Source organism: Pelecanus crispus, chromosome 1 (genome assembly GCF_030463565.1).
Source record: "Pelecanus crispus isolate bPelCri1 chromosome 1, bPelCri1.pri, whole genome shotgun sequence".
Taxonomy (NCBI): Eukaryota; Metazoa; Chordata; class Aves; order Pelecaniformes; family Pelecanidae; genus Pelecanus; species Pelecanus crispus.
In genome coordinates, this window is record NC_134643.1 from 2,013,487 (window position 1) to 2,037,917 (window position 24,431).

The window sequence follows — 24,431 nt, forward strand, 5'->3', positions numbered from 1 at the left end:
AGTTCCTGGTTTTCCAGATGGAAAAGGAAAATTCTATTTTTTTCCTGAGGGAGCGGCAAGTTTCTGGTTTTCCTGAAGGGAAAGGAAATTTCTGTTTTTCCTGAAGGAGGGGCCAGTTTCTGACAATTCCCAAGCGGAAAAGGAAATTACTGGTTTTCTGGAGGAAGAGGAAGGTTCCTGGTTTTCCTGAGTGAGAAGGAATTGTCCCTCTTTCCTGAGGGAAGAGAGAATTTCTGCTTTTCCCAAGGAGGAGGCAGGTTTCTGGTTTTCCTGGGGGAAAGGGAATTTCTGGATTTATTGAGGGAGAACCTGGTTTCTGTTTTTCCTGAGGAAAAGGGAATTTCTGTTTTTCTGGAGGGAGAGTTGGGTTTCTGGTTTTCCTAACGGAAAAGCAAATTTGTGTTTTTCCTGAGGGAGAGGCCCCTTCCTGGTTTTCCTAAGGGAAAAGACCTTCCTTTTCCCTCAGAAATTTCAGGTTTTCCAGAGGGAAAAGAGCTTTCCTCTTTTTTCTGAGGGAAAAGGAAATTTCTGGTTTTCCTAAGTGATAAGGGAGTTTCTGGTTTTCTTAAGGGATGGGCTGGTTTCTGGTTTTCCTGAGGGAGAAGGAAATTTCTGGTTTTCTGGAGGGAGCGTCTGGTTCCTGGATTTCCCAAGGGAAAAGGAAATTTCTTGTTTTCCTGAGGGGAAAGGGGATTTCTGTTTTTCCTAAGGGAGAGGTTGGATCCTGGTTTTCCTAAGGGAAAGGAAATGTCTTGTTTTCTGGAGGGAGAGACCAGTTTGTAGTTTTCCCAAGGGAAAAGGAAGTTTCTGGTTTTCCTGAGGGAGAGGCTGGCTCCTGGTTTTCCTGAGGGGAAAGGAAATTTCTGGTTTTACTGAGGTTCCTGGATTTCCTAAGGGGAGAGGAAATTTCTGGTTTTCCTGCAGGGGAGGCCAGGTTCTGCTTTTCTGGAGGGAAAAGGAAATTTCTAGTTATCCTGAGGGAGAAGGAAATCTCTGTTTTTTCTGGAGGGAGAGCTGGGTTCTGTTTTTCCTGAGGGAAAAGGTAATTTCCGTTCTTCCCGACCCAGGGAGCAGCCATTGTATTCACGCAGTTTGAAACCATAATCCTGACTTTTTTTCCTCTTTCTTCCAGATCTCTGGCCATGGCAGAAGGGGAGAGGCCGAGGCCGCTCCTCCGACTGGTGCAGGAGGGACGGCTGGACCTCCTCCGGGACGAGCTGCGGCCGGACGAGGCGCTGGGCCCGGTGGTGCGGAACCAACGTTACGGGCGCTCGGGGGACACACTGCTGCACCACGCTGCCCGGTACGGGCACCGGGATGTCCTCGCCTACCTGGTAGAGGTGCTGGGTATGGACGTTGAGGTGTTCAATAGCGACTACAAAAGACCCCTCCATGAAGCGGCCTCCATGGGCCAAGGGGAGTGTGTCTCCTACCTCCTGGAGAGAGGTGCGAGCGTAGACTGCTTGAAAAAGGCAGACTGGTAGGTCACTGGCTTGCTTTCATAGAATCATAGAATTGTTTAGGTTGGAAAAGACCTTTAAGATCATCCAGTCCAACCATTACCCTAACACTACCAAGTCCACCACTAAACCAGTTAAGGGGAGAGTCATAATTAATTTCGTGTTTCCTGGCTTGGTGGCTGGATGGTTTTTTAATGAAAGTAAAAACTAGGAATCATTAAGGTTGGAAAGGATCTCTAAGATCATCAGTCCAACCGTCAACCCAACAACACCATGCCCACTAAACCATGTCCCAAAGTGCCACATCTACCCGTTTTTTGAACCCCTCCAGGGAATGTGACTCCACCACCTCTTTGGGCAGCCTGTTCCAATGCTTGACCACTCTTTCCGTGAAGAAACTTTTCCTAATATCCAATCTAAACCTCCCCTGGTGCAGCTTGAGCCCATTTCCTCTTGTCCTATCTCTAACTACTTGGGAGAAGAGACCAACCCCCACCTCACTACACCCTCCTGTCAGGTAGTTGTAGAGAGCGATCAGGTCTCCCCTCAGCCTTCTCTTCTCCAGACTAAACACCCCCAAATCTCTCAAGCCTGTCCTCATAGTAGAGGGGCTCCAGCCCTCGGATCATTTTTGCGGCCTCCTCTGGACCTGCTCCAACAGCTCCATGTCCTTGTGCTGAGGACCCCAGAGCTGGATGCAGGGCTGCAGGTGGGGTCTCACCAGAGCAGAGTAGAGGAGCAGAATCCCTTCTCTTGAGCTCCTGGCCACGCTTCTTGTTACGCAGCCCGGGATACGGTTAGCTTTCTGGGCTAAATTCCAGCCCTATCACTGATTTTCCCCTGTTTATCGTAGAAGTTGTAAATTGCTGCTTCCTAAGCAGATCCAATTTAAAAGCTTTCATCTGCAGCTATTCGTTCTTCCCCATTCCCCTGTTTGATGAGAATCAGTGATACCGATTCACATTTTTGTGTCCTGGTCCTCAGAAACTGAAATAAGAAGATAAAAAGTGAGTTTTACTCCTGTTTACCCCCAGCAAACAAAGCATCTCAGGTCAGATTTGGTACTGATACAATAGCAACAGCCTCAGCAACCCAAGAAACAACTGATTTCTTCAGGGCTTTTGTTTCCTGCCACATGGGTAACACGTAAGCAAATGATGAGGGAATGAGAATTGGGAATAAAAAATAAAGCCTAATCCACAGACAAGCAGCAGGCTTGATTAACGTCAACTTCTCCTTTTGGGGAGGGAGCTTTCTTGCAAAAGAAAGCAAAGATTCACCCCAGCTCCCAAGTTAAGGCCCTGGGAGGTTGTTTTGAAGCTGAACTAACACAAATACAAAGGCAGCATCCCAGTCCTCGTAATTCGAGGCTGTGCCAGCATCGTGCTGATATCAGGGGGAGCAGAGGGAGACAGAGATCTCATGAGCTGCGTGCAGACGTGCGTAAGAGCCTGGTTTTCTTTGATAGGCCTGCAGTATCCTTCCATCCACGGGTTAAAACCGGGGAGCTACATTCTTGCTAGCGCATCTCCCAGCCTTTGGACAAAGTCTCGTTTGCAGCGAACATATACGCTGATCTGAGGCACTGTATAGAAACGGAGCTGCAGGAAACATGGAGCTCCAGGCTCAGCGCTACCCCATCGTCCCCAACAGACGCGTGTCTAATCTCTTCTTAAAAATCTCCATCGCTGGAAATTTTATCTCCCTTCTCAGTGCTCTCTTCCTGTCCCTATCTGTCCTCACAACTGGAACATTTGTTCTAATATCTAAGCCAAATCTCTCTCCCTGCTGTTTAGGACAAGGAATCATAGAATCATAGAATCGTTTAGGTTGGAAAAGCCCTTTAAGATCATCCAGTCCAACCATTAACCTACACTACCAAGTCTACTCTAATCCAATCAAGGCTAAACTAGACTAAACCATGTCCCAAAGTGCCACCTCTGCCCGTTTTTTGAACACTTCCAGGGATGGTGACTCCACCACCTCTCTGGGCAGCCTGTTCCAATGCTTGACTACCCTTTCCGTAAAGAAATTTTTCCTAATTTCCAACCTAAACCTCCCCTGGCGCAGCTTGAGCCCATTACCTCTCGTCCTATCGCTAACTACTTGGGAGAAGAGACCAACACCCACCTCACTACACCCTCCTTTCAGGTAGTTGTAGAGAGCGATCAGGTCTCCCCTCAGCCTCCTCTTCTCCAGGCTGAACAACCCCAGTTCCCTCAGCCACTCCTCATAAGGCCTGTGCTCCAGACCCTTCCCCAACTCCGTTGCCCTTCTCTGGACACGCTCCAGCACCTCAATGTCTTTCTTGGAGTGAGGGGCCCAAAACTGGACACAGTATTCCCAGCCTTATCCTTATTCCTTGTGTAGCAGGAAGTTTTTGTGCTGCAGCTTTTCCTGAATGAGGAATGGGTTGGTTTTTTGGGGTTTTTTTTTCGGTCTCCCAGCTGATGTGTGTGGGTTGGTGAAGAGGTAAGTCCCCTCCATGCTGAAGAAGTGTTCATCTTTTCTGGGAAAGCTCAGAGGTTTCTGTCCGATCTGTGCGTACACCCAACGTTCAATGGTTGGGTGAAGTTTATAAACATATGAAATGGAGAATGCAGCTCCCACTTGCTGCGGTTAAACTATTACTGTTATATAATGTGGTAATTAAGGAAAACAGGGGTTGGTGCTGGTGAGGGCAGTGAAATCAGTCACTTAAGTAAAGCCAAACACAACACAGGAGGTGTCTGTGGGTTCACCGCCTCAAGTTACCCGCTCTTTGCCTTGCGAATAAACCCTCAGCGAATGCCCACCTCCTGATGGCTCTCAGCTCGTTTGTCCAAAGGAGGCTGCAGATCCAGCAACCGCACCGGTCCTCAGTGGGGAAGGATGGGCGAGGAGATAACAGGTCACCAAGGAGGAGAAACTCGGTGGTGAACCTGCCCTGCTGCCAAGCAGGAGCTGGGGTGGTTGTTAATCTGCAGTGTGTGGGTTAGAGGTGTGAAAACGTGGTCGTTGCTGGACACGGGGTTGAAAGCAGGGTGAGATGAGCTGTTTGCTGTGTTTATGTGTCAGATGTATCCACTGGCTTTCCAGGAGCACGCGCACAATCCGTGCAAGGCACAGCTTAGAAATTGTGGGATGGAGAAGGTGCTGTTCCCCTGGGGAGCTTGTAAAAATGTTTTTAAATATCAAAGGTTGTTCCCAGACATGTGAAACAGGACAAAAGTGTGAAAAGCTTCATTCTCAGGCCAGCTGCTCTGCATCAGAAATGCTCCAGAGTGGCATTTGCTGGTACACTCGTGCTCTACTGCCAGGAGACGCGGAGTTGTCTGTGTTTTGCTGCCTGCAGCCACAGCTGCCTGTCTGGGTGACTGGCTGGTTTAAGAAACACTGGTGTTAACAGCTCTGTCTCAGCAGTCCCCAAAAGTCCAGACCCCATATTACCTGCATGAAAAAACAGTGCTGTAAAATCTCATAGGCCCATATGCAGCGTCTGGTGAGCCTCAATCAAAGCATCCGAATGCAGGTGAGATGATAAATATAGCCTTGGGCTTGGAGAAGGTCTTTGCCTTGGAGAAGGTCTTTGCCTTTAGCCAGCAAAGTTTCCTGCTACCTCAGAGTGGTTTTAGCACATCAATTTTCCCTCTGGCCAGCTTACCACAGCTGGCACTGAGCTACTATGTTTTATTAGACAGCGTAGTTGGTGCAACAGACAACTTTAAATCATGCTTCAAGCTCAGCTGTTAGAACAAAAGCCGTCAGGCTCGTACAACACCGTCTCTCTGGTTGTTATGTTTGCCTCCTCTTTCTTTCAGGACTCCCCTAATGATGGCATGCACCAGGCAAAACCTGGAGGTGATCAAAGCTCTCGTGGAGCATGGAGCCAACCCGCTGCTGAAGAACAAGGATGGCTGGAATTGCTTCCACATCGCGAGCCGGGAGGGCCATCCCCAGGTCCTGCGGTACCTGCTGGACATGTCCCCGGGCAGCTGGGACACGGAGAGCACGATAAAGAGAACGCCTCTGCACACAGCAGGTAAAAGAGGGTTCCCGTTGCCACCAGATGGGTTGGAAAAGAAGAGCAGGCTGTGGCGGCAGCAGAGAACAGAAAAGGGCTGTTGTTTCAGTTCACGTTTAGTTTGGAGAAGCAAACCTATCTTGATACAAAACCACAGGGAAACAGTTAAATGTTAAATTATTGAAATTAAATGGAAGGAGCCTAGTGGTGGGCACTAGTGGGAGCTCACCTCTCTGAACTTCTGTCTGCTAACAGTGCTCTGCTACATCTTTGCAGACTTTCACCTCAGGACAGACACTCATTTTAGTTGCTTTCAGATAAATAAACAGCAAGAATTGGGCTTAATATTTCTTCATGATGTACCAAAGACTGAGCTTGTGATGTTGGAGGGTCCTCAGTTCCTATTGCACCCAATTTTGCCTCTGCTCAAAGCATGTTTTTGTGGTGAATAACAGTTATGTTCTCTTGGGAGTGGTGGATCTGTGCCAGGAGCACTCGCAATCACCCGCTGACTTTGGCCTCCTTGGGCCAGGGTGTTGGTCTCCATCTCTGCCTCCCTGTGACAGATATGTCCAAGCTCCCGTGGCTCAGAACACATTGCGATACATTTTTCCTTGCTGGAGTATAAAGCTGCGAATTGTACTTGGAAAATCTACAAGGCTCTGAGCATATCCTGGCATTTTAAAAGCCCTAAAACCGGCAGAGGTGCTGAGAGGCACCTTTTGGGATCTGCCTGTTGATGGACATTTTTTACCAATTTGGTTTATAGTCTCATTGTCAGTTTTTGTAAGAGGCCTGTCTCTCAAAATGCTCCATTTTTGTCCGAGTGCTTGGTGGGTTAGGTCATTATGGCAAATCTGCAGAGCCGTAGTGTCTCTAGGCATAACCTCCAGAAGAAACATCACAGCTTTTGCGATTCTCACATTGCTCTTAAGAAGGTAGCATTGGGTGGTGAGAAATCCAGAATGCCTTTCCGCAAAGGAAAAGGATAGTCTCTGCTGAGAATACACAGGGACTGTTGTTAGGGTTGGAGCCCACCATGTCCGATTCCCCTGCCCTGCCCTTTTCATTGGTTTAAAAGGACATATAAAGGGTGCAAACTGGTTTTGAGGAACCACAGACATCATCTGTAGGCATGGTGGGGAGCAGAAGGACACAGCTCAACGGTGACCCAGAGGCAGTTTGGATTTGGTTTCTGGCTTTCTGACTCTTTCATCCTTAAGATGGGGGAGTGATTCATTTTAATTTATGACTGATGCACAAGGTGTGCCTCGGTTAAGTCCTCTGAGCCTTAATAAGTTGAATGGCCCAAAAATATGTTAATGCAGAACTAAATTCGTCCCACCGTGTCTCACTGCCCCTTACAGAGTATCAGGTCTGGTTACCCACAGACCTGTGCAAGTTAGGCAGTGCAGATAAAGCATGGGTCTTCGCAGAGCTTAAATCCCCTTAACTCTGCCCTCCAGAGATGCAGTGGGAGTGGACGATGAAGGGAGCGAGTGAATGAAGGGAGAGGTGTGTGACACCGAGTCCAGGTGATGTTGTGGGGCAAGCTCAGGTCTGGAGGGTGGTAGCTGACCTGAATCCGAAACGTGCCCCATCCCTGAGCGGGGATTAGGCTGTGTGTCCCAGGGCTCGGCAGTTTCTCCGCAGGAGAGATGAACGTGGGGAGCCTCTGCACAAAGCTGTGGCTACCTAAACTCATTTCCCAAAGAATTTAATAGGGATCGACTCTCTGGAAAGACCCGAGGTATCGTGAGGAGACCCCTGCTGTGCTGTAATTAATCTGTTGGGTATCTTGTCCCTTAGCTGTCATTCCTGTTACTTCTCCGGCCCTCAGTAGCTGCCTGTCCACCGCACCATGCTCATCAGCAGTGACAGTCCCAGCCCAGAGGCATCGGCTGCACCTTAGTCCTTGTGCTTGACCTGGGAATTAAAAATAGCTGATGAGTTGTTTGATGTTTCAGGCTGGGCGGCGAGGAACAGGTTGCCTGAATGAGAAGTGGCTAATCCTCATTTGTTCGTGCGTTCTCCTGTCCCTGCTCGATCCCAGGTCTTGTGTTTCTGTGGCCGGGCTGGCAGGCTGGGCTCGCAGCCCCCTCTCAGCCGTTTCCCCGCAGAGAGGTGGACGTTGGGTTGGGATCTGGAGGTTGAGGATCTGGGGACTGGGTCAGGAGCAGGGTGAGGACTGTCCTGAGGAAAAGGGGTGCTTTTAACCTTGAGCTTAAAGTCTCCTCCTTGCCTTGTAGCGCTTGGGATATGGGGGTACAGACAGCAGCGGTGGGATCCAGCGCCCGGTTCTCGCTGCCTCATAGAGGTGTCTCCACCTCTGTATCACCTCCTATGTTTGACTTTCATTTTGGCAAAGCCATCAACCTGTGATTTGGGTTGATTTCTGGTCATTTTACTGATCCAGATTAAACCCTGGACCCCATGTTAGTGGAGCAGTAGCCAGTACAGTAGCGACTGGGCAGCGGGAAGGGCTGGAGCTGCTTAACCCACCTTTGCCCCCAGCATAATTTTAACCCAGGACGATGCTGGGGGCTGCTGCTGGGTGGGTGCTGGTGCCAGCATCCCCATGCACACCACCACGTAGCCCACTTACACAGACGCAGCTCCTGAGCACGGCGAGGGGCTGGAGATGATGCTGGAGCTGCCGGGGGAAATCATGTCAAGACGAACTGCTGTCTCAATGTGTTTACATCCCAAGGGTGTGGATATGAGCGCATTAACCCGTGACCAGTCCAGCTGGCTTCCTGGCACTGTTATCCCTGGATAGATGATGGGTAATTTTCTCCCCTGGGCAATTTTTTGGGGCGGTTGATTCCTCAAGCTTTGCTGCTTCATATATCCGTAGCCTGAGGCAAGAGAGCGGGGGAGATGTAATTAGAGGAAGTGGAGTGCAACAGTGGATCTGAGCGCTGCAGCTTTCTTGTGTCTCTGTTGCTGTTGGAGGATGTAATCGTGTTGCTTGCGGTGTTTTTTTTCTTCACATAGCTTGTTTGGTTTTTTTCTTTTTTTTAAAGCCTCCATTTCGAAAATCCTTTTCACAGTGTGGCTCTGCCTGTATTTACGTCAGCTTAGGTGAAGGGGTGATAAATGGGCAGGGAGCAGGAGCAAACGGCCAAGATCTGGGAGGATGGGAACCCCTCCTTGGGCTCTCAAAGAGTATCTATTGTGCAGCTGCATCTGAAGGTTATTGCTGGTAACACACATTTGCCAGGGGCCCTTCTTCCATCGCACAGAGTAAATAGCCTGATGTAGCAGCTCCGGGCTTGGTTTGATTTTTTTTTTTTTCTTTAATGTATTTCATTTGTTTTGCAAAATGACCTGCAGTAAAAAAGCCAGATCGAGGCTGTCCTTACATTACTGTAACATGATGTGTTTTTTAAAAAAAAAGAGACTGTTTCAGTACGTGATGTTTAAATCCTCCCCCACTGTTTTTGTTTTTCCTCTGAGATGCTGTCTGGGTGAGGATGCTTCATTAGGATGATGAGATGGGAGTGATGGGTAGTCTGTGTGGCTGAGGAGGGGTGGAAATGCCATCCAGCTATTCACCAGCTCCCTGCTTTGTGTTCATTTTGCTTCTCGGAGATTTCACTTCAGGGATTAACAAACACTTGCAAGAAAAGATCTTTGTGTCAGCTTAATTACATGTACGGTCTCGTGCGCGCGCTCTGCAGGTAGACGCAAATGGTGCCTATATGCGTGCCTTTTCCCTGTTTTATCTGGTGTTTCCCTATAGGATCAAGGGAAGGGAAGGCTTGAGATGTGGAGCCGATGTTTTAATTACAAAAAAAAGTATCAAAAGCTTTCAATTTAAAATCTCTTGGAACCCCTTCCCACATCATGAGTAAGCCAAAGGGGTCAGAAACCTGATTATGTTTCACCGTAGGCGGACAGTGGCATGAAAACATAAATTAACCCTGCGCTTCTCTCTCTCCCTCGCAGCAATGCATGGCTGTTTTGACGTTGTGGAGCTGCTCCTGGAGCGGTAAGCAGGCTTCCTCCCAGCACTGCTTCTGCCTTCCAGCTCTCCCCCGCCTCCCGTCCACCGCCAGGCTCGCTGCAGCCGCCCGGACACAAAGGGCGTTTATGCCATTCGGGAAGCCCAGTTGCACAGCTGCCCTGCATGTGATCCCGAGGCTGTTGCTGTTTCCTCCGGGTTTTTCACAGCCGGTTAGGGACCTTTGAGACAAGGATGCTCTCTGGATGGGCTCCGATGGGCTCTGATTGACATAAACCCCGGTTATGTAACCCTGCTCTTTTTCTGTGCTGATTCATTCCCATTGCGTCCGATGTGTCCGAGGCCATACGATAACAACAGAGCAGTTTTCTGGCAGCTCGGTTCTGGATGCAGCTCCTTCAGGCTGGACTCACCCTCCAGGCTTTATTTTCCAGCTCCAGCTCCTGGGAGACTGCTGTGAAGTGGCTTTAAATCAGCCCGTGCCCAGTCATCTTGACCCTGTTACCTTCCTAACCAGCACTGCCTGCTGCCAGAGCTGGAGCAGCTTTCCCCAGGCATCGCAGCCGCTGCTAGCCACAGCTCCTGTTAGCTGACTCGTCCCAGTCTTGTTAATTCATGTCCACGCTTGGCCCAGCATAAACATAGTCCTGTGATTTGAGCCAGGCTTTCAATTTTAATTCAGTCTTTGAATCATAGAATCGTTTAGGTTGGAAAAGACCTTTAAGATCATCCAGTCCAACCATCTTCTCTCATTTCAATGGAGCTTTAACCTGAGCGAGACCTGTGGGCTTTGATTTTGTGTGTGGTGGGGTTACGTGAGGATATGGTTTTCCCCTCTGCCAGCGCACACCTTACCCCTTCTAGAGATCCTCTGTTTGGGGGACAAGGGAAATATAAATGATCTGTAGAGCCTTGGCTTTCCTGCAGCCCAAGCAAGCTGCGCTGGCTGAGTACCAGATCTCTGACCCAAAAAACCCCAGCAGACCGTACCCCAGGCCATAAAGCACCAAGGCAGATTTATGCGTGGTGTACAAGTAGGCTTTATATCTGCCGTTTCCAGTCCCATCCACTGATAGTCTCCTGCCCCACCGATGCAAAGCAACTGGTGCAGTGAGGATTTTAGAGACGCCAACAACTCTGTCCTGGCTTTTTGTCTTCTCTCCCAGGTGCCAGTACAAACCTGACAGCAGAGACAAATGTGGAGTCACTCCCTTTATGGATGCTATCCAGAACGGCCATGTTAACATTGCTCGGCTGCTTCTGGAAAAACACCAGGTAGGTGCCAGAAACCTCACCTCCTTCCTCCAGGATCTGACCTAGAACTACCAGGACAGACAATCCACATGTTCACTATAACCATATTGTAAAAAAGCAAATTCCCAAATTGTAAAGAAGGGAATTGCGAAAGAAGGCAAATTCCCTCTGGAGATGAGCAAGATTTTGCCAAGTGAGGCCACCAGGACTCAGCTCACGGTGAAGATCTCACCCTGGGGCAGGGATATGTCCCCATAGCTGGTGAGGGGGGGATGGAGACGCAAGGCAGTGGCAGGAGGGACGGGACTTGCCCAGCACTGCAGGGGCAGCTGTGTCAAAGGCAAGACCGGCACTCGGGCATGCCAGGGCTCAGCGTGGAGGCTCTTGTGGCAGCGTCGAGGGTGGATAACACGGAGGCATCTGGCTGTGCCGACAGCAGCTCATCTCTGGCCTCCCTCTCCTGTGCCAGCTGCTGCTCCCGTGTTGTCTCCCAGTAATCTCCGATTTCCTCCAACGTACAAAGCGTAACAGAGATGTCATTAGAGCCAATTGTGCATCGTAGGAACCCGACCACTGCATTATTTATTGATCACTGAACCGATGCAAGATGGTTGGAGCCCACCTAATGGCCGATTCTCACGGAGGTGGGGTTGCGCCTCCCTTCTCACCTACTTTGCCCTCGCTTTGCCTCTCCCCTGCACCAGCTCTGGTGTTCATTGGACACCGTGCCAAACTGGTGCGGCTCACTGGCCTGGCAGAAAGCTAGCACGGGAAAACCAGTGAGTCTGTTTGTGCCACGCTGGCAGGTTGAATTGGCCAGCTGAGCCCCCAGTGTGGCATGGAGTGGGCCAGGGAAGGTGGTACCACGCTTCTCAAAATCACAGGCTTTGGACTTAATTCAGCCATAACACGTAGCCTCACCCAGCAGAGACGGTTTGATGCCCAGGTTGTGTTTGAGTGCGTAGATACTTGTTGACTTCAGGAGATGTTCGTGTGCTTGTCTTTGTTCATCTGGCCCTTACAGGATAAAACATTTGTGAAATTTGCTTATGTTTTTAGTCTCACATTTCAGGCAATGAAGATGCAATAGCTGATTTAATTTCCTCGTTGTGGTGCCCTGGCTTACTGCCATGAAGCAGCACTGGAAACGCTAATGGCAGTGTTGCTACCTTCTAGGTTTTATAAAACCGTGAGCCAGGCCCACTAAACGTCAAGAGGCTGGATTATATCCTTTAAGATGAGTGCACTGTGTATTACTTCCATTACCCTTCTTGATTTTACGTCTTTGCGGTTCACGTTCAGAGACTTATGGAAGAGATCTCATGAGGTCACCACCGGTCTCCTTCCCTCTACCTGTGTCCAAGTTCTTCTCCACCAGCACAAAGGTTGGACGTGGGTTGTTTCTTGCTGCTTTAAAGAGTTGAAACCCAACATATATGTTCCAACTGAAGAGAGAGGGGGCTCGGTTCTTCTTTTTTGGCACTAGTTTTACTTACCGCTTAACAAGCTCAGCAGAGAGCTGGCTCCGGTCTGCAAAACATGGTGCTACCAACTGTGCCGGTCCTGCTGGTGACGTCCCACGTGCTCATTGCCATCACCATGGCCGGTGGCAGGCAGACGTGATTCTGCTTGGGCTGGTGATTGTCTTTGAAGGTTTGGCCAGGCTGTTCACTGCTTTCCCTTTCCCTCCTCCCCCATTCCAGGCCTGTCCTACAGTCGTGGATGCACTAGGCGCTCAGCCTCTGCACCGGGCAGCCGTCACGGCCCAGGATGAAGCTATCCGATTCCTCGTCTCCGAGCTGGGTGTTGATGTCAACGAGAGAGCGACGGCCCTCCAACTCACAGCACTGCACTATGCAGCCAAGGTTTGTTCCTTTTCCCAGGCTTCCTCTACAAATTCTTTGCCAGTTGGATTGCCACAGGCAGGCATCTAAAACAGGCTGGTTTAGATGTTGGCCACTGATAGAGGATTTACATTCCTAGCTCATCCTCTGTCACTGTCTGTCTGCTCCTGACCAGTCCCATACCCTGTTTAACGGTTTTTAGACCCTCATTAAGTGTGTCCAGCTGTCTGCAGAGTGGCGGCAACATCTGAATTGTTCTGTTCACCACTCTCCTGCCTACGCCGCTGACTGCGCTGAGGCATAGCAAACCCTCCTGCCTGGCGTGTGGCTGAGCGGGATCGTGCGGGAGCAGAGGCGAGTGGTGATAGGACCCAGCTCCTTTGCCACACATCCGTTGGCCATGCTGTGGATAGGGCTTGACCCACGCCTCTGGTGAGCGTTACTCTTCCAGTCTGCTGCTTTTGGACCAAAGTGCGATACCTGAAGGGAGTCTGCCCTCCTAGCTATTGGGAGCTGTACGTACCAACAGTTCACGAGCTGTGACAGTTCTTGACCAGCGTCTTCTCACTCACTTGGCAGAGGAGATGTGGGTGAAACGCTGCTCAGATTTCTTTCTCGGTCTTTATTCAGCCCTGGCAGTTTGGGTCATGGCGGGCAGCAGCCAGTCTCCCTGTCAGCAGCTTGCTGGCCAGAAGATGGCTGATGTGCTGTGAAACAGCAACTGTTTGTCCCAGTAGGCCGGATTCTGGCCTGCCCATGGTCAGATGTGAGAAAGGAGAGGTGGAAAGGCAAAGGGAGCTCACAGGTGCTTATCTGTGTCCTTCGAACAGGAGTTGTTTTGAATTCCAGGCAGTGAGAGTCATTTGATTGTTCTCCTCCCATCTCATGCCTGTGCGGGAAGCGGGGCCTGGAGGGCTGTGGGTCCTGCAACGTTCCCTGGGAGCGCACAGCAGATCCCAAAAGCCTCACCGCTGACCAGGATCCCTCCTGGAACCCTGCTGCCTCCCTTCTGCTCAGTGCTGTTGCACCACAGCGTGCAGCATGCTGGCAGCAAGGGAAGGTCCCTGCTCAGATCCCTGCATGTTAAACCTCATGAGCTTTAACATGCAGCGCTCGGAGCCCGGTCTAGACTTGTAGTGGGAACGAAGCAGCGTCCCAGCGCTCCACTCCTACAAAAGCATCACTGACACTTACTGGGTGTGCTGGCAACAGTATTCTCCTCCAGCAGGACCCAGCCGTGGCATTTGCTGGCTCCCACAAAGGAGGCCTTTCTCCCAGCTTCCCTTCCTCATGCTCTGAGAAACCATGTTGAAAGCCCTTTTGGTTGCCAAGGGTACGTTTAACAGCAAGGCTATTGGGGAATATAATGTGCCTTGGAGAAGATCCCAGCTCTGTCTTGGCGAGTGGCTGATTGGGGAGTGATTTGATGGGTTTCTCTTCCTTCCCGAGGCTCAGTGTCACTTTATATTTACAGCACCATTTGTTTGGCTGGTGATTTTTTTTTTTCCTTCTTTTCTTATTACTTTGCATTTATAAATATGTGAAAATCAAATTACGCTTTCAACTCAATTTGCTGCCAAGGCTGTGGCAGCTAAAGCAGTTCCTGGCTTGCTGTCTTTGCCACTGAGAGGGGGTGTGCCTGCAGCAGGGAAATGGGAGCCTTGAGCAGGGGGAAAGATGCTACCGAGTCGTACGATAACAGGGGAAAAGAGTGGGTGGTGGGGATAAAAATAAGGGCCTTCCATTCTCATGCCGCACGACAAAGACTAATTCATCGCATCGAAGAAGTAATTACAAAATCGGGCGTGTTATTCAGGGAGAGAGGATTTATTTACGGAGAAGCTTGTGCAGAGAGGAGGGGTGTGGGGGCTGTATTGCATTTTCCTCTGCAGCGTTTAAAATTGCCTACTGGCAGAGGAAAGGTAGAGGACGCTGTGGGTCGTGACGGTGTGTAAACGTGGCGTTCTGCATCTTCTCACAGGGCATTACAAATACCGGAGTAATCCTTTAGGAAATGCCGGTGCCTGAGGGTACCGCAGGCAGGTGCACAACAGTCCACATCAGGAACAGGTTCCGCTCTCTGAGCTGAAATACACCTCAGTAAGAGCAACTCTAGATCCCTGTGGTACTTGAAGGGGATTTACAGTGTGGGAAAACACACGGCTTTTTGCTGACATTTAGTCCTTTTAACAAACAGCCAGCTGTCAATTATGAAAGGTAAGTCAGGGATCCTACGGCTCTGGCCAGCTGAAGTTAAAAGCAATTTAATTGAGTTACTTGACTGGAGGCGAGGAGAGGAAAAGGCAAGATCGGTTGACAAATTAGCGTGCTAATTTGCTATTAAGAAACATCTTTAGGTTGTGTCACCCAGCGGTAAGTCAGTGGTCGTTTGTGCATTAACTCCTCTGCAGCCACTGGTGAAGGCAAAGCCATGCTGGGAGACAGTCCCCCAAATTCCTTGTGCCTCAAGGTCCTGGCTGTGCAAGGTGGATCTGTTGACCATGATCAGGAGGATCATATGGGGATCTACAGTTGTCTAAAAGCAGATCTGCGTGCCTGGATCTGGACTGGGTTGTGTGTCTATCACGCCTGCCCTGCCGAGGCACCGCTCTCAGTCTTAGGCTGGTCCAGCACCACCAGAGACACCTCTGCGCTGTAGTGTGATTTTAATAGCTGTTGGTCTTAATTGAACACTTTTGATTTTAAAATATTGTGTTAAATATTTGCAGAGAGAATTATGCTCCTGGGATGCCTCTTGCTGCTTTTTCAGCTTCTGGGTTGAAATCGGTGCCAGGAGCACACGAGGCGTGCAGACACGCTGACCAAGGGCCAAGCTCTGGCTCCTCTCACGGGCTGCCAGTAGGAGGGCTGGAGAAGGTGCCCGGTGGCATCTCTGTGACCAATTCCTGGAGGGTAACGGCAACGTGTCTGCTGTGCCTGGGCAATCCCTGGCTAATGGACCCGATCTGCGCTGCCACAGGCAGCTGACCCTGATTTCAAGCCGCTGTAAGGTCCTCTGGAGCTTGGAGAAGCTCCTGGTAGCTCCAGATTTGACTGTGACAGAGTGGATCTGCGTCTGTACCCTTCCAGGTGCCATATGCAGTTAGGGACAGATCACTTGCGGCCTCCTTTCTTTTCAGGCCTGTGTTATTTCTGCTAAATGCAAAGGTGAGAAATTGTGCAGAGCTGGTTCTGAATAAATAATCCACATGCTTGTGCTCACCACTGCAGGAAGGACACGTGCACACCATCCAGACGCTGCTGTCCCTCGGCGCTGATGTCCACGCAAAGGATGGGAAGAGCCGTTCTGGTAAGGCTGCCGAGCTCTTTCTTCACCCTCTGTATGACAGCGAGAGCGTGCTTTAGTAACAGGAGCCCAGCCTCCAAAGCAGCCCGTGCCGTGTCTGCTCAGCGGAGTGTATGCACGTATGCAAATGGCTCTTGGAGCAGCGTGACGTGTGGGGTTTTTTTTTTTTTTTTTTCAGCTTTCATTCACTGGCTCTCGTCCTGCTGGACTTTCTGATCTCTAATGGCGTGGTTGAGCCTACACCGGGGCCTTTCCCTTGGGGGAAGATCAGAGATGCTAACTGGTGTTTCTCTTTACCCAGCTGCTTATTTTGCATGAAACTTTTGGGAGCTTAGCATCTTTGATACCGCCCGCCTCACCATCAAATTTGGTTGAAATTAGCCAATTCGAAACAGTTAGGGTGGGCAGACAAATACAACGATTCCGCAAGCTCTTAAGCCTCAATTCCTTAGCAAACTGCCTAGGAATGGCTTATGAGCAAATAACAGAGAGCTTGAACATAAATATAGTTGCTATAGTAATGTCAGTGAGCTGGCATTCCCAGCGTGAGAGTGTGAGGCATCTCTTGCATCAGCATCTCTCAAAAAAAGTGGATATAAATGGTTGCAGCCATTGCCAAAATTGGCAACTTACCCAGTCTTCAGGTTTGCTTAATAACATGCTTCAGTGGTGAGCATGAACAGTCTTGTATCTCTCGATCTCTCCCTCCACCCCCTCAGTGAGTAAATTCAAACTCTGCTGAACTTGTCCAACCCTGGGACGTTTTTGGTGGCCCCTTGTGCCCATCAGCTGCCCCGTTCCCCAGCACCTTTGCTGTGTTAGTGTCACTGCATCCTGGGGAGCTTCTCACCCTGACTCCGCTCCTGCAAAGTGTCCTGCATGGATTATCCATGGGGATCAGGATGCTTCATGGTCAACATCAGCCTGCAGCAGGAGCTAACGACCCTCAGCGTAAAAGATACTCACCCCAGCGCAGGATTAGGCCAGGAGAAAGCGGCTGGCTCACCCTGCTGCACAAACCAAGTGTAACAGGAGCACCTAACTGTGCTGGAGCCACGCTGGATCAGCGTGCCGGCTGTCGGAGGGGTCTGCGGGATGAGCCAGGGCTTGGGCTTGGCTGTTTCAGCCTCTTCCTTTGGGATGCTCTTTGCTGCATGCAGCATACGGAAACCTTTCTGATTTACTCCCTGACCGTGGAGTGAGTTGGCAGGGAGCCCCAGCCCATAAAGGACCCCGGTCACATCCAGAGTAGTTTCAAACCCCTCTCTTGCACGTCAGTATGAAATCCACCCCAAACACAGAGCAGTAAGAAGCCCAGAGGCCTTCTGCTCTGCCCACTCTGTCCCACAGCCTCCCCCTCCTGCCTTGGGAACACTCTGCCCATGACTCGGTCAAAGTGAACTGAGTTGTTTTAAATACTGCCAATAAGTTTGCGAACCTGGTTAACTTTGGCTCAGCCAGGTTAGTACTGCTCGATGGATTGGAGGGACTAGTAACCCATGAGGGAAAGACGGTGTAATAGCTGGGGTAAGACTGGTTGGACTTGATGATCATCTTTAATGGTTGGACTTGATGATCTTAAAGGTCTTTTCCAACCTAAATGATTGCAGATGACACCAGACTGGGTGGGAGTGTCGATCTGCTGGAGGGCAGGAAGGCCCTGCAGAGGGACCTGGACAGCCTGGACCGATGGGCCGAGGCCAACTGTGTGAGGTTCAACAAGGCCAAGTGCCAAGTCCTGCACTTGGGTCACAACAACCCAATGCAACGCTACAGGCTTGGGGAAGAGTGGCTGGAAAGCTGCCTGGCCGAAAAGGACCTGGGGGTGCTGCTTGACAGCTGGCTGAACATGAGCCAGCAGTGTGCCCAGGTGGCCAAGAAGGCCAACAGCGTCCTGGCTTGTATCAGGAATAGTGTGGCCAGCAGGAGCAGGGAGGTGATTGTCCCCCTGTACTCAGCACTGGTGAGGCCACACCTGGAATACTGTGTCCAGTTTTGGGCCCCTCACTACAAGAAAGACATTGAGGTGCTGGAGCGTGTCCAGAGAAGGGCAACGAAGCTGGGGAAGGGTCTGGAGCACAGGGCTGATGGGGAGCGGCTGAGGGAAATGGGGTTGTTTAGCCTGGAGAAGAGGAGGCTGAGGGGAGACCTTGTTGCTCTCTACAACTCCCTGAAAGGAGGTTGTAGTGAGGTGAGTGTTGGTCTCTTCTCCCATGTAGTTAGTGATAGGACAAGAGGTAATGGGCTCAAGCTGCACCAGGGGAGGTTTAGGTTGGATATTAGGAAAAATTTCTTCACAGAAAGGGTAGTCAAGCATTGGAACAGGCTGCCCAGAGAGGTGGTGGAGTCCCCATCCCTGGAAGCGTTCAAAAAATGGGCAGAGGTGGCACTTTGGGACATGGTTTAGTGGGCATGGTGGTTTTGGGTTGATGACTGGAATGATGATCTTAGAGGTCCTTTCCAATCTTAATGATTCCTGGTTTTTACTTTCATTAAAAATGATCCAGCCAGGAGGCGTGGGGTTGCTATTCTACCCTTAACTGGTTTAGTGGTGGACTTGGTAGTGTTAGGTTAATGGTTGGACTGGATGATCTTAAAGGTCTTTTCCAACCTAAATGATTCAATGATGCTATGATTCTATAAACAATTCTAAGCCAGGCTGATCATTCTTCTGCCAGCATGGCTGGGTGTGGAAGAGGATGTGTCCCCTGCTTGGGCAGGCGTTGTCATCCCATCGCTGCTGTAGATACACACGGCCACAGCAGTTGAGCCCTGCTGCACCATCACACAGCTGCTTGGCTGGGTGTCACAGCTGAGAAAAGCCATTTTTCACCTTCGACGCATTCCCTCTGCTGCCTCGGTTTCCTTCCCTGGGAATCGTAGAATCATAGAATGCTTTGGGTTGGAAGGGACCTTTAGAGGCCATCCAGCCCAACCCCCTGCAGTGAGCAGGGACAGCTTTAACCAGATCAGGCTGCTCAGAGCCCCATCCAACCTGGCCTGGAATGTTTCCAGGGATGGGGCCTCTACCACCTCTCTGGGCAACCTGTGCCAGTGCTTCACCACCCTCACTGTAAAAAATTTCTTTCTTATGTCTAGTCTAAATCTCTTTAGTTTAAATCCATTATTCCTTGTCCTGTCACAACAGGCCTTGCTAAAAAGATTGCCCCCATCCTTCCTATAGGCCCCCTTTAAGTACTGAAAGGCCACAATAAGGTCTCCCCGCAGCCTTCTCTTCTCCAGGCTGAACAACCCCAACTCTCTCAGCCTGGCCTCATAGGAGAGGGGCTCCAGCCCTTGGATCATTTTGGTGGCCTCCTCTGGCCCCGCTCCAACAGGTCCATGTCCTTCTTGTGCTGAGGGCCCCAGAGCTGGAGGCAGGGCTGCAGGTGAGGTCTCACCAGAGCAGAGCAGAGGGGCAGAATCACCTCTCTCGACCTGCTGGCCACGCTTCTTTTGATGCAGCCCAGGATTCAGTTGGCTTTCTGGGCAGCAGGTGCACATTGTTGGCTCATGTACAGCTGTTCATCCACCAGTGTTTGCATCTGAAGCGGACTGAGGCTGAAATCACTAGGCAATCTCAGCTCCTGTCTTGACATTTTGTCTCCCCCACAGCCCTGCACGCAGCGTGCGCTGGGCAGCAGGCGGCTGCTGCGCGGATCCTGCTCTGCGCTGGGCTGCAGGATGCCCCGGATAGCACCGGCACGCTGGCACGGCAGCTTGCGAGGAAGCCGGATGTCATGCAGGTTTTCCAGGAAACGAATGTGAGCACGTGAGACAAAATGTGAAAAAAAGCCTGTTTCAATTCAGCGTGGTATGTTAGTTATCACTTATCAACTATTCAGATTTAGGTAAACACCTGTTTAAAATGATGGAATTTTTGCCCAAGGATTCATCAGAGAAACCAAGCTTGACATCTGGGAAATATGGTTAGGAGAAAATACATTTTAAATGGGATTATCTCAAAAAGAGAACAGACATGAAAAGCATGTTTTAAATAGGATTATCTCAAAAAGATAATGGATATAATGGGTCTGGGCTGTCACCTTCCTGTCCTGATCCCATCCTTGTAAATTCATGGCTTGCTCTTCTTTCACTTCCACATTTCAGGGCTGAACTTCATCTCTTCTTGTGCAGCGCCCAGCACGTCCAAACAGCTGAGGCCGCAGCTCCCTGAAGTACAACCATCCAAGCAAGGAGCCTCTTGGGCTGCTGCTAGATGACCTCTGGGGACCTGCATGGCTTGAACCCCCTGGAGCCTGCCTAGCTCTTGCTGGGACGTTTCCATACGTTGGGCATCCTGAAGGAGAAGATATACCTGGATTGTTGATTTTTGTAGCCCTTAATGGACCTGCTCTCTGCTAATCTCTTAAGTTGTTTTAAGTGTCCGCCTCTTTCAATAGCCCCTGAGAGAGGCCGAGTGCGGTGCAGTGGGAGTGAGCCCTTGGTGACTCTTCCTTCATCAGGTTTGAGCTGCAGAGGACAAGTGCAGGGAGTCTTCAAGCTGCATCAACCTCTTACATCCTTTTTGTGGCCCAAACCCGATCTCAAAGCCTGCTGAAATCAATATAAAAACCTCAACCTTGCAGTGACATCAAGGGTCTTTGGATCAGACTCAAAAAGAGGTATTTGTTATTCCAGACGGCCTCACTTGGCACTTCTCACCACCAATGAACTTAAAAAAAAAAAAAAATTCTGCTCTTTGAAGCATACAGGGAAATGGCTTAATATTCAGTGTAGCCAGTAAGTCTCTAGTGGCCTGGAATCACATAAAGGTAAGAGCTACTGTAGCTGTTCGGTTTATTTGTATCCATCTGGATTTATAAATTTGGTTTTGCATAGAAACATGGCACGCCTCTGTCTCTTTGTAATGTCAAGACATAAAAAACAAGGGGATTCTGCTGTTTTAGCAATAGCAGATGCTAAAAACCAGACAGGCCTATAACTGAGCGAGCGAGCTAGGTTTTTGCTCTGCCCGAGCCGTGGTGCTCACGTCATGGTTTGATGTGCGACCCACGTGCCTCGGGGGTGGGTTTAAGACGATGCTGAGTTTTGTTTGGGTGAGAAATTCCCACCCTGTGGTCCCGGGAGCAGAATTTGCCACGACAATCCTAAGCCAGAGAGACAACAGTGCCGCTCTCCTCTTGAGTGAAGCATCCCAGCAGGGTTAGGGCCTCTTCCCCTCTGCCAGCTCGAGAGGCAGCACCCTCACAAAAATCATTTGCGGGGCTATGAGAGGGGACTGATAGCTTGCAGGAGGAGGAGGAGAAGCAGGGCTCGGTAGCATCTTAAGACTTTTGAACATGCCTGCAAAGACCTGCTTTTTGCCAGTCTTCCCCTGTCTTGTTTCTCCATCTGTGAAGGAGATTCTTCTCCACCAGAGAGGAAAAACAAAATTAATGCTGGAAGGCGCTAATGATGCAGGGTGGTGGGAGCTGTATCTGCCCCTGGGCAGGCGAGGAAGTGGCTTTATTCCTCTAAAGATCCTGAATGCTTCTGTAAAGCTGTCCCTGGCCTCCATACAGCAATACTGCAGCCTGGGAAGTGCAAGGGGCCGCTTCATTCCCACTTTTCATGATTTTAGCAAACCATGAAGTAGCTGTCTCCTCCTAATATCCCTGCTAACGAGCTCAGATTGCTTGTGAGTCTAAGCTTTTACCAGAAAGCAAGCAAGAATGTTTTCAAATGTCTGTCTCTAGCATTCCTGGCTATGGCAAACACCCTGAAAACATGAAAGGGAATTTGCATTATTTTGAAGGTGCTTTATGATTTCTGAAGGCTTCTGGATGGTAGCAGAGGGTCTGTCCGCCTGGGACAGGGAGCTCAGGCACTGTGCTCCCGTCCAAAAGTGAGATGTAATGGCACATCTCCAGCGCTGTCTTATTTACCCTTGGTTTAAATCTGCCCTTCAGCCAACAAAAAGAGGCACAGAAACAAACTGGCTGTTGTTGTCACAGATGATCAGGTACAAAAGGACATGAGAAAAGGAATGTTCAGCATTATGCCTGCAAAATTAACCCCAGGGAAGAGCCCTTGTTGTCTTTCTTGCTGTTTTTGCTGTTGCTTACTTGCTGCAAGGTAGGAGCAAGGGGTCATGACACCTTTGTGTCCATGGGAGCGTGCTGCAAAATACAAAGAGCTCAGCAGCGCTAGACTGCGTGTGTGTGAACCCCTGTCGCGTTCCTGGCAGACGTCTCACGTGGAGAGACGGTGTGGGTGCCTGGTCCCCAGGGAGGAAGCCCAGGAGCCAGGCTCCGTGCCACGCAGTGCTGAAGGCAGCTTGGAGCAGAGCCCGGCAGCCGGTGTACGGCTTTGGCGCTGTCCTATTATGCCACCTCTTCCACCCTCGGCACTGGTGCTCGCTGGGGACCCTGCAAATGCTCCTGGTCCTACAGCCGTGGAGGAGAAGACCTAGTGCCTCCGTCTTGTAGGATGTGGCTGAGATACAGTCAGGGTAAGTAGAAGCATCTGGATAGGTTGAAAATCAAGCCTCAAGTTGTGCCAGGCGAGGTTTAGATTGGATATGGGGAAAAATTTCTTCACCAAAAAGGTTATCAGGCATCGGAACAGGCTGCCTAGGGAAGTGGTGGAGTACCCTGGAGGTATTTAAAAGACGTGTAGACGCGGCGCGTAGGGACATGGTTTAGTGGTGGACTTGGCAGTGTTAGGTTTACAGATGGACTCGATCTTAAAGGTCTTTTCCAACCTAAACGATTCTATGATTCTATGAAATAACGTTGCCACACTGTCAGAGACCTTACCAAAAAGGAAGGCATTTTGGTTTTAAATAAAATGGATTTTGCTCTGGCGGTCGCACCATCACACCCCCCCCAAACTCTCAAGTACCAAGTCACTTGTGCCTGGGTGGCCTAGCCAGGTTTCCTTGCGATGACGCTGAGGACGAGGGACTGCAGCTATTGCATCCTTATCACATCTCACGGGTTTTTCTTAGGTTGGTGACCACGTTTGGGTTTTGGATGTGCCCTTTTGTACCTCTTAGGAGCTGTCAGCAATTGTTGCTCCATCCTGGCCCACTTCTCTGTGAGTTACGAGGATTCACTCTCTGCCTGTTGTCTCTCAACCCTGGTGTCCCAGCTTGCTGCTAGTAGACATGAGCCAAGAGCTTCAGGACCTGCTGACCGTGGTGCATCGCCACCAACTGTTTTGCCGACTCTTCTCCTGCCTTCTGCTGCTTCCACAGCCAGACCTTCCTGCTCATCCTCCATCCAGTCTCTACTGGATTTTCTACTGCAGGTACCTCCACATAGACATTGCTTGAGTCCTCCAAGCCAAACTGGAGCTGCCAACGAGACAACGAAGCTGGTGAAGGGTCTGGAGCACAACTCTTATGAGGAGCGGCTGAGGGAACTGGGGTTGTTCACCCTGGAGAAGAGGAGGCTGAGGGGAGACCTTGTCGCTCTCTACAACTGCCTGACAGGAGAGTGCAGTGAGGTGGGTGTTGGTCTCTTCTCCCAAGGAACAAGTGATAGGACAAGAGGAAATGGGCTTAAGCTGCGCCAGGGGAGGTTTAGATTGGATATTAGGAAAAGTTTCTCCATGGAAAGAGTAGTCAAGCATTGGAACAGGCTGCCCAGAGAGGTGGTGGAGTCCCCATCCCTGGAGGGGTTCAAAAAACGGGTAGATGTGGCACTTTGGGACATGGTTTAGTGGGCATGGGTGTGTGAGGTTGACAGTTGGACTGATGATCTTAGAGATCCCTTCCAACCTTAATGATTCCTAGTTTTTACTTTCATTAAAAAATAATCCAGCCACCAAGCCAGGAAAGATGAAATTAGTTATTACTCTCCCCTTAACTGGTTTAGTGGTGGACTTGGCAGTGTTAGATTAATGGTGGGACTGGATGATCTTAAAGATCTTTTCCAACCTAAACGATTCGATGATTCTGTGATCTGTCCCATCCCAAGCTGCTTGTGCGTCTTGTGACTTGTCCAACGGGGATTGGTGGTGGTGGCTAATGCAGGGCGATGGTTGTCTGATGCTCACGGATGTTGGCGAAGAAGTAGAAAACCTGTACCTGCTGTTCGGGCACCAGAAGCAAGCGTCCCTGAAGGGCCCAACACTGCCACCAGCTCGTGGGTGTTTCTGTGCATGGCTTGGTGCAGGAAGAGGTTTGTCTCGGTTCCTGGGCAGATAACATCACCGCCTCGCTGCCGGCGGACTGTTAAAGTCGTTTAAAAGGAGCCGCTCTGCTCCCCATCCGAGCCATCACAGCGGAGTTTCGGCTGCGTGATGGAGCTTCGCCTGGTTCTCCATCAGCCCCGGCGCGCTGCCCTCCGCCTTGTGCATCCTGGTCGATACGGAGGACGCAACCGTACGATCAAATTAAGATGTCTTTAGCCTTGCAGGTGTCTGATCCGGCTTTGCCGCGACCGCTGCGTACGTGTTCCCTCCCCGGCTCGCTCCTCTTCCACGGGATGCAGATCCATGGGGCATTCAAAGCAGCGCGCAGCCGGGAAATTCCTGCCTCGCTTCAAGGAAGCGGTGGGCGGTAGAGACTTTAAAAAAAAAAAAACCCAAAACCTCTTAAATGCTAAAAAAAAAAAGTCCAAATGTTCTCAGAAGCGCGCCGTCTCCT

General features: G+C 50.3%; 1 protein-coding gene across 1 annotated transcript; it reads left to right on the forward strand.

Moving 5' to 3' along the window:
- The first annotated feature begins 1,142 nt into the window (after positions 1–1,142).
- Positions 1,143–19,611, forward strand: ANKRD16 (ankyrin repeat domain 16). Its single transcript, XM_075727576.1, has 7 exons — positions 1,143–1,480; positions 5,261–5,481; positions 9,415–9,457; positions 10,597–10,705; positions 12,388–12,549; positions 15,760–15,838; positions 19,451–19,611. The coding sequence occupies exons 1-7, from the start codon at positions 1,143–1,145 to the stop codon at positions 19,609–19,611; spliced, it is 1,113 nt and encodes a 370-aa protein (XP_075583691.1).
- The last annotated feature ends 4,820 nt before the right edge of the window (positions 19,612–24,431 follow it).

Coding starts and splice junctions, on each gene's coding strand:
- ANKRD16 (XM_075727576.1), top strand. CDS start 1,143: ATGGCAGAAGGGGAGAGGCCGAGGCCGCTCCTCCGACTGGTGCAGGAG. Junction 10,706..12,387: donor TGCTTCTGGAAAAACACCAG/GTAGGTGCCAGA, acceptor CCCCCATTCCAG/GCCTGTCCTACAGTCGTGGA. Junction 12,550..15,759: donor CACTGCACTATGCAGCCAAG/GTTTGTTCCTTT, acceptor TCACCACTGCAG/GAAGGACACGTGCACACCAT.